The sequence below is a fragment of the Archocentrus centrarchus genome, chromosome 14, assembly GCF_007364275.1.
Source record: "Archocentrus centrarchus isolate MPI-CPG fArcCen1 chromosome 14, fArcCen1, whole genome shotgun sequence".
NCBI lineage: Eukaryota > Metazoa > Chordata > Actinopteri > Cichliformes > Cichlidae > Archocentrus > Archocentrus centrarchus.
This window is the reverse complement of record NC_044359.1, coordinates 28,495,870-28,508,231: the sequence shown is the minus strand read 5'-3', so window position 1 is coordinate 28,508,231 and position 12,362 is coordinate 28,495,870. Positions and strand designations below refer to the sequence as shown.

General features: G+C 39.8%; 1 protein-coding gene across 1 annotated transcript in view; it reads right to left on the bottom strand.

Annotated features, from left to right (window-relative positions):
* Positions 1–248: 248 nt before the first annotated feature.
* Positions 249–12,362, bottom strand: part of LOC115791757 (unconventional myosin-XVIIIa-like) — a 63,161-nt gene continuing 51,047 nt past the window's right edge. Inside the window, exons 37-43 of the mRNA XM_030745989.1 lie at positions 10,382–10,519; positions 9,761–9,946; positions 9,525–9,664; positions 8,821–8,865; positions 4,306–4,428; positions 2,316–3,714; positions 249–376 (exon numbers count right to left, since the gene is read on the bottom strand). Coding sequence (XP_030601849.1) covers positions 2,328–3,714; positions 4,306–4,428; positions 8,821–8,865; positions 9,525–9,664; positions 9,761–9,946; positions 10,382–10,519 — 2,019 coding nt within the window. The 3' untranslated portion in view covers positions 249–376; positions 2,316–2,327. The remainder of the gene's footprint in view (positions 377–2,315; positions 3,715–4,305; positions 4,429–8,820; positions 8,866–9,524; positions 9,665–9,760; positions 9,947–10,381; positions 10,520–12,362) is intronic.

The following is a 12,362-nucleotide window of genomic DNA, read 5'->3' as shown; positions in this document are numbered from 1 at the left end:
GTTTAATGTTAATATTCTTCCAAATAATACTTTAAAGAAGCACCGTTTAAGCAAAATAACTATGATTTTATCAGGTGTGCATAAATATGACAAAATGTCCGGGCTAACCTACTCCAAAAAAAAAAAAGTGCTCATGTGTGCCTCATTTCTGTTCTTGTTGGCTGGGAAATAATAATAAAGTTAGCAGAAAAGAATTGTGTCCCTGCTGTGCGACTGGTGTCACTGAAAGAACAAGGCTGACAGACTGGGTTATGATGAGTTCTCTGCCAATGAGCCCTCACAGTTGATCTGCCTCGGCGCCTGTCCCCCGTCTCCATCCACCTCATCCTCTTCATCTGATCTGGGCAGACTCGTGTCTCTCCGGCGCACAGGAGGGCTGCAGGGGTCAATACACACACAGACACATTAGAACATGATTTCTGCTATAGCACCGCTAAAAACAGCTTTTAGGCTACTGACTCTTTCCAGTCAGTAAACCCCCTGAAGTGAGCACGGCATGCACACGCTATGTTAACATGGTTTCTGGCCCCAGATGAAAAATTATTACCAGAATTATTGAGCCAAATGCTTAAAATTTGACATGCAAGAGTACGGTGACACAATGGCACAATGTTCAAATGTCAGTAAATATGTGCAGTTAATAAGATAAATGAAAACGAGATTAATTCAGCACCAACACAGCACTCAGTAACACTGCATGGTACCTTGCTTCTACCTACTATACTCATTAATAGGTTATTTAACTAGAGCCATTCTTAGACCCCATTGTCATGACAACTCATTGCATCAGAATCACTCACTGCATTAGTTCGATGGCAGCTTCATTCACTGTAGAGATTCCAGTATATAAATATTGCCATTAACATATAATTTAATATAAACCCTGAGAACTGGGAAACAGCTCAAACAGGCTCTTTAGCACTCATATTTCTAATTAATCACAATCTGAAACACACTGAAGTATCAGACATCAGCTTGAGGTACACTGCATTGTATCTTCAACATACAAACTGCTGCATGTCGTCCCCACACTGTGTACGTTATACAAGGACACTGAAATTTCATAAATGTGTCCGTGTACTTCCTTCTCCTGTTAATAAAATGGGTGTTCGCAAATTAGCACCTTTATAAATAAATTACTTTCTTAAAACAACCAGCAAAATGATATGCATGATAGCGAGTAATATATACAGTACACACATGATTACTTTAAGCAGCTCGTGCCTGTGGAACTCCAGTCTCGCTGCTCAGTAAACTACGAAACTATGAAACATCAAAACAAGCACTACAAATCAAACTGTCCTAATAATTACTTCCAGGCAGGTTTACTTTAACAAAGCGTGAAATGAATATTTGACTTTAGCTGTCATTGTCTTACAATAGCAAAAAAAAAAAAAAAAAAAAAAAGCTGTGTTTAAAGGCTAAATTTCTAACACAGACAGAAAGCTGGCCTTTATTACTGGTATGAAAACAATTAGTTTGCTGGCATAAGCAGAACAAGAACAAGAGATTCCCAAGCCATCAGCAACTTAAAATAGATAGCTTTTGAAGCAGAGCTAATTTTAGCATATATTGCACATGTTTACATCAATTAGTAACAGTCACGCCACACTTCAACTCTTCACAGTTAACACACAAAAAGAAAAATAGGTATAATTACATTTTTTTCCCCTCATTGCCAGCATCTGTTTGTGCTAGAGGAACAGCCACAGCCAGACACACTTCTCTTAATACTATGTGCATATAACTCCATCAAACACACCATTAGGAAAAACACTCACATTTGCAGAGATGCAATCTTTTTTTTGTCCCCCCGTTCAAAAACACGCACAGGAATGTAACACTGCTTTATATCACTAGTATTTCTGATGACAAGTATTGCAGTGTGCTGCCTGTGATGCCTGGGAGCGGGACAAATAAAAGCAAAAAGGAATCTGATGAATTGCAATGATGGATTACTTTAAACCCAAATACAAATGGTATGAGCGCTTGTTTCTAATGCAATTTAAAAATAAAACTGAAGTGGCAGGAGTGTGTGTAAGGCAAACTAGAGGCATCACGACAGTGTGTGTAAAAATGTGATTTTTAAATGAAGACGAATGTCAGTTAGAGCAAAGGAAAAACAGTGGCAGGCATTAACGGGCTGGTGTGACTTTTGTTAAAAACAGCAGCCAGTAATATCACAAGGATTATGTAGTCAAAACTGATTATTTAAAAAAAGAAAGTCACACATACAAACAACATTAGTATAGTATAGTAAGTCAGACATCCTAAATTTATGCCAGGCTCTGGGTTATTACCACAGCAAGCATCACCTTCTTTTGGTATCAGTCACTGTCAGGCCTGTACAGGTACTTCATCACCAAGCTATCCATTTTCTTCTGCTTCTTCTTGGGTTCCTTCTTGCCAGTTTGTCCACGACCTGTAAGCTCCTTCTCATCATCATCAGATACTTGTTTTGGGCACTTTTTAATACTGCTGGAGCTGCGATAGGAGATGGCTGAATTGGAGGAGGAAGACTCAGAAGAGGAAGAAGAATCTTCTGATTCGCTCTGTTTTTTCTTAGAGCTCTTCTTGGACTTTTTGCCCTTTTTCAACTTTGAGCTCTTTCGGCTACGATGATCATCTGAAGATGAGGAGCTCTCAGATGATGAAACTTTACCTTTTTTATCTATACAACTGCGAGAGCTGCTGATACTGGATGGCCTGTTACTGTGGTCCAGAGCGGAGCCCGATGAAGAACGAAGCACATTAGATGTGCTGCAGCCCAGCCCCTCATTTTCTACCTTCTTCCTACTGTCCTCACTTAGTTGTTTTATCTTCTCATCCACATCCTCATCACTAGACTCATCAAGTTTGCTGCGCTTGAACTTAATAGGTTTGAAGCTCAGTACCTCATTAATTGCAGCCTCTAGGTCAGGATCCAAGTAGTTGCGATGGGTGACTAATTTAATGTCAGACATGTCAGCTGGATTGTTGTCTGAGGAGCGTGGCTGAGCTGGTGTAGAACAACTGCGACTGAGAGAGCAGGGACTGTAAGGTGAGGCTCTCCCTCTGCTAAAAGCCACGCTCTTGCCTTCATCATCATCGTCGTCATCATCTACGTGTAGACCATACTCACTGAGGCCGCAGCTGCGGGCGAGGGACAAGCGGGAGCTGCTGCGTCTCTCATCTTTCCAAGATGTGCTGCGATGCAGTGATCGGGGGCTGGACCGGCTCACACTGCTGATAGTGGACTTATTGTCATCATCCATGTCCATCATGGATCTCCTGGTGGACATCCTGCTGGGAGCCGCAGAGGATACCATGGACTCCTTATCAAACTCAGGGCTGCTGCGGGAAGTCCAGCGGGACTCCAAACCCTTCCTGGCTCTGCTGGTGGCTTCAGAATAGGCTACAGAGATGACAGAGCCTTTGTCATCCAAATCTTCCTGCGACCAACTCTGCTTCCGATCTTCCTGGAGCTCTCCAGACTTTGACTTAGACTTGCGTATGGAGGCATGGTCTGGTATGTCAGGCTGTTCTTTGAGAGTGTTGAACAGGGAGCTGTCATCGCCTGTACCCCCTATGGAGTCCTTCAGATTGGAGCGCTTCCGGTAGCTTAGGGAGCTCAGGACAGACGCTGATCTGCTCAGCTCTGCCTCTTTCCCATCTTTGTCATTAATCTTCTCCTTACCTTCTTTCATCTCTTTGGCATCTGCATTTGCTGAATATCTAGAGTTACATAAGAAAAATGACACTGGACACAACCAAAACACCACCAGAAAAATGCTGCATATTTACAGTATGAACTCTCAATTTTAATTTTGTGAAGCATTCACAGCTGATGTGTGATAACTGAGAGGTTACATTTTCATACTTTGACACGCTGATGTCAATTTGTTACAGAATAAATCTGTCATTTTCATTTTGTCCTTGAAACCATTCAAGAGTCAGGGAACATATCCAGTACCTCTGGCTATTGCTGTTATGCACAGTGTACACTGTAGAAAGTGAGGCAATCAACCAGTGAGAAGATCTATCTAACTGTGGTAGAGGCGTCATTTAGCAGGCGTGCCAACTGGCCACGGGCCACCTCAATAAATCTGACAGCAGCCGCTTCCCCATCCTGCCTCCTGTCATTAGACAGATTACCGGGAGAGAGAGATGACACCTAATCACATGAAATACTCATCCTTCTGTTGCAAACTGCCCCAGGTAATCATGGGCCTTTTTAAGGCTGGGGATGTGGGGTAGTTTGATCACTGTTACAGTGGGGAATTACATGGTCATCTGACAAAAAGCAGATGGAAAGCTTTCACTAACCTGGTGCTCTTTAGACTTCCCTCATCTGGCATGGTCTTGGTGGAGCCTTTGTTCTTGGAGAGCCACGACTTAACCCCATCCACACGATCCTCCACTTCTGAATCTGTGTCCGTCTCCTCCCCACTGTGGGGAAAAAACCCACAAAATTAGAGTTGATAAAGAGTACCCAGGACTTATCACACAACAAAAATACTCAAAATACTTAAATATTTTTTCATCTTTAAGTACAAGAATCTTTCAGTGGAGATATTTAAAACAAATCAACTTAAAAAGAAAAACACCATTTCTAAATCATCACTTGGCTGCTTCATATTAAACTGCATAAATATACCTTGTCTGACAATTTAGAATCAATGAAGACATTTTCAGATAAATTATACCCAACAAAACATTATACACAGTGTCAGATCACATGAATTATGTCGGCAAAATAATGGTTGGTGTTCACATATTGACAGCTTTTTGTTAGCACTTCACAATTAAATTCTTTCTCATATAAAAATAGGGGTTAGTATAATGCCATGCAAGTCAGACAGGTACACAACAGGCTGGTATTTATTCAAGAGTCAAATGTGCTGCACGTGCATTAGTGTAAAGGCAGTATGCAGATAAAGCTCGTGGAAGTATAATTAACTTGTTTGGCTGGTTCCAAGCTGCTAGCATCTGTGTGACATGTCACCTGTCGCCCCTGGTGATTGTTATTGGAGTGGAGCCTTGAGACAGCCCCGTGGCCCTACGCTTGACATGGCAATCAATAAACAGAGACCTACAGATCTGGATGAAAGAGCTAAGCAGATCCCAGGTGACTTTTTTTTTTTTTTTTTTTTTTATAAATCAAATATTCTGCGTTATGCATCCCATTGTCCTAGAAGGTTAATGTGACACGAGGAGGTGAGCAGAGTGGCATAACCTCTAAGTCAATACTGCCACCAGGGTCAAAATGCATTAAGTGAAAAAATTATCTTCTCTTCCCCCCCACTCAGTGCCAGATATACTGCCTTCCTTGGTGGCATGATGTGTGAAAATAAATTTTCACATTTCACACTTTTGAAATTGCAAAGAGACACATATGCCGTGAAGGCGTAAAGTATGTTTGACTTGTGTTTCTGTGCTGTGGAGAAAACTACATTCTTGTGATACAGTTTCAAGGCAACATACTCTTCATTAAAAATACCAATAACAGGGTTATGACAGAGAGCTGCAATTTCCCGCTCCTCTTTTTAACGGCTGACTTTGTTTTCATTTATACCCTTTACCTACAATAGCTTTCAAAACAGTCATGTTCATCCATATAAAATAATTGCCTCACCTCTCACTCAATTGTAGATACATTTCATCTTGTGTCTATGTATGGCTGACTATAATTTAAATTAAAAAAAAAAAACACAGCAATGTAAGTAAGAGATCTGTCTTTGTGGACTAGCTTATCTGTTTGATCCATGGAAATGGGGCAAAAGGTGCAAACAACATTCCAAGAGGCGTGAGATGACAGCCAGACTGCTCAGCTCCATAATAGCTCTAGATGCCATATGTGCATTTACATAGGTCTCCCACTGAACAGAGGACTCCTGTCTCCTTTGTCACCAATGTCTGTGTGACACTTTTTCCACCTCAGAACAAATCATGTCCTTTCTTCACTTTTTTTTTTCCTTCTTTCTGGTGGTTTACCTGCAAGCAGAGCATTGTAAGGGAGTGAGCACAGAGCGCCGGGAGCATTAGATTCTTTAAGTGCTATTCAGGCTCTCTAAGAGCATTTATATCTTAACTTAGGGGCCCCAATTTTCTGGTAATGAAAATCTCAGAGATTAAGTGGTCTGGTTATAATTTTTTTCTACACAAACCTTGCTCACTGCAGAGTTTGAGCGGTGCCTTACGAGGCAAAAGGTGAAAATTGTGAGTCCAAGCCAAGCTATTATATGTCGCCCCTTTATTTCACAGTCTCTCTCCCTCTTCTGCATACTAAACACAACTGATAAAAGCCCAGCAGGAAAAAAAAAGAAAAAAGATAATAGCTTCATTAATACCAGCAAGTTGATTACACATGTTGCCCATTTGTCATCTCCCTGATGCTGTGACTTTTTAACATGATGTATTACACACCAAAATACTGAAACCAGCCCACAGCGAAATCATCTCCATCTCCCACCCTTACTCTAACACACAGGCGCGCAAAATAAAAGGTGGCTTGCAATTGAGTGCTGTGCAAATGGTGTCACAAACGATTTGTCCTTGGCCTTACACTACTAGCTAACCAGTCCTGAGGCCCATAGATACAAACAAGCCCCAAGACTTCAGAAGTGAACATTAATTGCTTCTGACAATTGGCCCGCACTGGTTGTAAATCTTTGTCGCAAATACTTACAGTCAGCATCAAAACATGTGTGGCTTGGTGCTATCATATAAGTACTAAATAACCATACATTTATGGCATCTATTTTCCAGGAGCTAATTACTTAAAACTGTGGGCATTTTGCACTCTGATGCAACTTTAAGGATAATAACCACCTAGTGATGATAAAAAGGTAATTGTTCCAGTAGGTCAGTCAAGCATTTACATGTGTTCTGATGTAAACGTGCCACAATCAGAAATTTGAATGACACTACAGTGATATTAATCCCAGTATTGTAACCTCTGTTTTTAAATATTAAGCACAAAATATTCAATAGTAATGCAATTCATTTGGAAAATCCACTTCATAATTAGAAGAAAATCACCACCTCCATTACTGTTCATCCATGCTGTTAATGCAATGATGTTGAAGGAGGGAAAATGTAATTAAGTAAACATGGCAAATCGTTGCTCTTTGCCTCGAGTTGCACAAAGAGAAAGGCAAAACACTGACGCGCATGGGCTGTTTGATGAAAAACTGAAAGACAAAGTGATTAATAAGAGCACAATAGCATGTCTCTTTGAAAAAGCAATCAGAGGTTAATGTAGAAAGCTATGGATATTTGCTACAAATAGAAGATTGTATTTCTTCAATATGCTCTGATGAAAGTTTACATTAAATTACTCAGCGTGCCAAAATCGTCTTACTGTACAGAAACTGAAAGAAACGTGGGTTCAGTGAGTCAAAAGAAAACATTTAACATGCGCAACCAGAGACTACACGTTCTAAAAGAAAGACAAGATGTACTTTTATATTTAAAGTTAAATGTTTCACGGTGCTGTGAAATGAGATTGGATTAGTGGAATATTTGCATATGTGCAAATCAAAAGCTCAGCTTTGAGTCAAAACATTAAGCACTGCAGTGTGCCATCACTTTCTGTATGTGCAGCCATGAACACGCAGTCACTCCGTGCTCATCAATCACAGGCATCACTCACACAATCGTGCTTAAGCTTTTCCAGAGCGCATGTAAATTACTCCCACAAGATTAAACATTAGAAATATTTGCAGCAAAATATGTCACAGGGAAAAAAAACAGATAACTGATGACATATTTAGAGAACCACAAAACAGTTTCATGTTTCTATTGTTTTTCACATGTCTGATAGGGCTGTGCTTTATCCTACTGCCTATGATATTACTGATATCAATTTTTATGTGATATATAAAAAATATCATATCGCACTGTTATTGCTATAGTAATGAAATGCATTTATATTCAAATTAGGAAGTGTTCCATAATGACAGAAAATGTCCTTTTATTTATTTACACTTATAAATGCTGCTGCCTGTAAATGTCCTTAAAACGTGCCCAGAATTTTCTATCATCAGAAATCTCATTAGCACAAATTTTCATTAAATATTGTGATATAATTTTGAGGCTATATCACCCACCCCTGGTCTCTGATCATACGCAGTACAGTACATTCATGTTACATTTATAATTTCACACTGATGTATCATAGTGCTGCATTCCTCATACTAGCTCAGTGAGATGTGGTGCATGTGCTTTGGAAAAGCTGCAGAAGAACAAAAAGAAAGAAAATTCAGCGCAACAGCAAAAGCTCTGGAGTTTAACAAATACATGTTGATATATTCCTCAAATACAGAATAAGGATGATGTTTGATACAAAAATATTAATAGAGACAATAATGCAGTAGTACCACATGTTTGTTAAAAATAACTGTTTTTAAATACGTTGCTGTTCTTCCCTTTGGTTCATATTTTCCAAAGCAGTGAGAACGGACTGCAACATTTAGCCTCATAGTCCATTTTTCCATTCTAGTTTACATTTCATCTAACATCAAACAAACAAGCCTTGAAATCTCTAATGAGGCGGACTGTGCACGGACACTGCCAGACACTTGGCACAAAATAAAATGAAACACCGGGGCCATCCTTTAAGCACAGCTTTTATCAGAGACGTAGAGAACGCAGACACTGCTTTCTATTCTATTTACAATGACTTCGTCTCACAGAGTTACTGTGAACAAAAAAAAAGAAAGGATAAGGAATACTGCATTATTCTCCCTTGTGGTTAAAATGGGTGAGAAAAAACAAAACAAAACAAACTTGAAAACAACCATAATGACAGAAACAAAAGGAAGCATTTTCCATTCTCACGTTTTGTTCTTTCTTTTCTGATACTTTGTCACCATGTCTTGCAAACTGCCAGAAGTGTGGAAGACACCAAAAGGGAACAAGGAAAGAGAAACAGAGAATGTGAGATACAATTAAAAAAAAAAAAACCTGTGCAAAAGGAGGACACAAGATAACAGCAAATAAATCATTCTAAATTTAAACACATAAAATAACCGGGTACTGTAAAAGCAGTAAAACAATCCACGCCCTCTGCTTAAACAGAGCTGGTGAGTGCACTCTCTTCATTTTACAGGTCGGTAATATTGCAGTCAGTGTTTACATCTGAGGGCTCAGAGCCAGCATAACCCTCAACTCAACTGCAAAGAGGAAACAAGTAACCAAACCAGGAAAAAAAAAACCAACAAAGAGAAAAGATCAAATCCAAGGAGCTGAATTAAACCGTTTGGGAAGTATTTGGGGAACTGACAGAGTGTAGTATGACTTAGTACAAAAGAGGTTAGAAATTGATGTAGGAAGATGTAGAAGAAAGAACAGATACATGTTGTGATTGACAGCCTACTGAAAAAGCTAGCAGTTCTCATTTGGTAACTTTCTTCCAACTTAGAAAGAGAATGCACTGCGGTACCTAAGGCACAGCTAGCTACACTGCAGTATGGTAACCAAGCACACAAATCTACTGAAACAAATGCAATTTTCCTTTGGAGAAGAATAAATCTGAACTTTACCTGTTAATGAGGTCATCATTGTCATCACTCTCCATCTCATCCTCAATGGCAGCCTGCAGATCCCCGATCCTCTTGAAGGCTAGTTTAAGGTCCACTTGTAAGCTCTGATTTGCTGCCTCTAAGCTCTCGATGTCCATTTCCTGGTGAATGGATCGCAGCACAAAACAAGCATGGTTAGCTCCTCCAGCATAAACACCAGTGAATCCCATAAAGTCGCAAAGCACCCATAACCTTACCAGCTCGTGCTTCTTGCGGCTTGCCTCAGCCTCCTTCTTGGACAGCTCCGCCATTTCTTCCTTCATGTCCCTTAGCTGCCTCTGCACGCGCTTATTCTGGTCCTTCTCCCTGTTTTCTGCAGCAATGCGTTGGTTTCTCTCCTCTGTTATCTTTTCAAGATTCTCCTTCAGACGACCCACCAGACTCTGGGGAGCAGTTGGTGTGAAGTGGGTGAATTTAAGGTGAACAACACTCAAGCTAAATTATCCTCTTTGCTCTGTTTTAAGTCATTTCGCAGCTGCCTACAGTTGGCCTCTGTCAGCTGTGCCATTAATAATAACGCAACTGAAATTTCAACAGTGGTACGAGTTGCCCTTTGTCCAAATTGATTTTAATTCATTTTTACGATGAATAATAGGGAAGGTGACCATCAACTGACTGACTATATGAATCTAATTAAAGTCATTCCATGATGGACACTTCTGTTATCTAGAAAGATACGGAACAAAGCCAGGGGCACTATAATCTTGATTTATAGTATCTGTCTTAAAATTACTAGGAAATTAAGTGTCAGATTTCCATTTACAGGTTGACAACACATGGCTTTTACATTTTGCCACAGACCAGAAGCAGCATCTCACCTCCAAGCGCTTAACCTGCGTTTTCTCATACTCCAGTTTGGTCTCCAGCTCACGGATTTTAGCCTCCTGACGGCTCACAAGTGACTTCTCCACCATGGACTGCTCTTGGAACTCTAACTGGTTCTGTAGCGAATGGAGCTGGAGGACAGACACACACATTTACACACATAAACACTCCCTGTGAGCAATGTCCACTCTACACCTCCATCCTGACCTCTGCTTTTTGCTTCCCCTCTTAAGTGATGACTATGAAAATTAAAATGAAGTGCTGATATGTGTATGTACTAAAAACCAAAATACAGTTTGGTGTAAATTTAATCCATCTCTGTAAATATAAATATTGTGCATCCAGCATAAATGAGCAGCTCCCGATAAGCCCCAAATGTGCCACAAATGGTTAAAAGAAAAGCTTGTTATTTAGACCGAGTAACAGTAAGCCACAGTAATTTCACAGGCCTTGAGAAAGGCTTCTGCTTCATGCAAAGCACGTTTTTTTTGTTCCATCTGAATGGTTTTCTCATGACTGATAAAAGGAAGAAAGACACATCACAACAAAACTGGCCCAAAAGCCAGCATGGCACCTAATAAGGGACTTTGCATCTGAGACAAGGAGGATTTGGAGTTCTCCTTTGATATTACTAAAGAATCCAGATTTTCCTCCTACTGGGGATGAGATAACCACTTCAAGGTCAGATGCTTTAGATAGCTATCACTGCCTACTCTGACAGGTTTAACAATGCCTTACAGCCTGCTGTGCGTCGCTGGTATCGCCAGAAATATTCTGATGGGTGGGCCTCGAGTCCCCCCACAACTTTGGCACGCATACAGCTTAATATAATAATAGAATAAATTATTATAATAAAATATCCTAACAGATTAACAGTGTGCTATTAGGGAGTGGTTCATTTCTGTGTTTTGAGTCTCTGTGTTTTTAATGGCACACAATTTTGTTTAGTTTACTGCGTAGCCATAAAATAAAGTCTGTGGCCTGTGTTTGCATAATGTGCATCCACCCTTATACTAAAAAACTGCTGTGCTAAAACTAAATTCAGCTTCAATCTACCAGAAATTAATGTTGTAAATAAATGTATCAAAAAAGGAAACAGCAATGCATTAATACATGACATACCTAACACAGATGTTGTCTTCTGAACAAACAGTGTTCCATCAGTAACACATGATAAAAAGCACTTATCAACATAGGCCTGAATCAGAAGCATTAATCTTTCTATCACATGAATCCACATTTATGCCAGGCCTCAACCATTAGCAGACACATCAAGCACAAAAATCCAGTCATTTGACCAATCAGTTCAAATCAGGGTAAATCAGGCAAGGATACTATGGTTTATTACAGTTGTATAATTCAGAGCTGTTTGTGAGTTAGCAAATGCAGTTCGAAAACAAGAATGAGAATTTGCAGCCACGCCATCTGTCACATTTGTAAAGCTTTGAGATGTGCTAAACATCTGCAGACTAGCATACTCACAATGGCAATGTTAATATGCTGATGTTTGCCATGTAAACATCAGCATCTGTCTCTAGGAATCATGAAGGTCAGTAAAAACATTTTATTGCTCAACCATTTCTTGGATGTTGAACTATTTCACCAGATAAGTGAAAACTTTGACCTGCTAGAGAAAAAGTTGGGTGATCAGCCGAGTCAGCAGCTTTTATCCAACGACAAAATAATGAAAAGTGTAACAGTTCAGTAAACTTTACCCAAAGCAGTGAGCTTAAGCTTAAGATGGGATTTCAGCTGCCCAGCAGGATAAAAATCTGTTGTTTTGTTTTTTCATGATAAGATTCTTGAAAAAGCTCATTTACCTGCAGTTTGAGCGGTCTTGTAAAATGTGTGGCCCTTACATGTATGTGCAATCACTATATTACACAGAGCCAAGAAAAGCAATATCCACCTAATACTTATGGATGTGTTTTTAACCAAAGGATCTTATTTTATGAATGTGATAATACGTTTAAC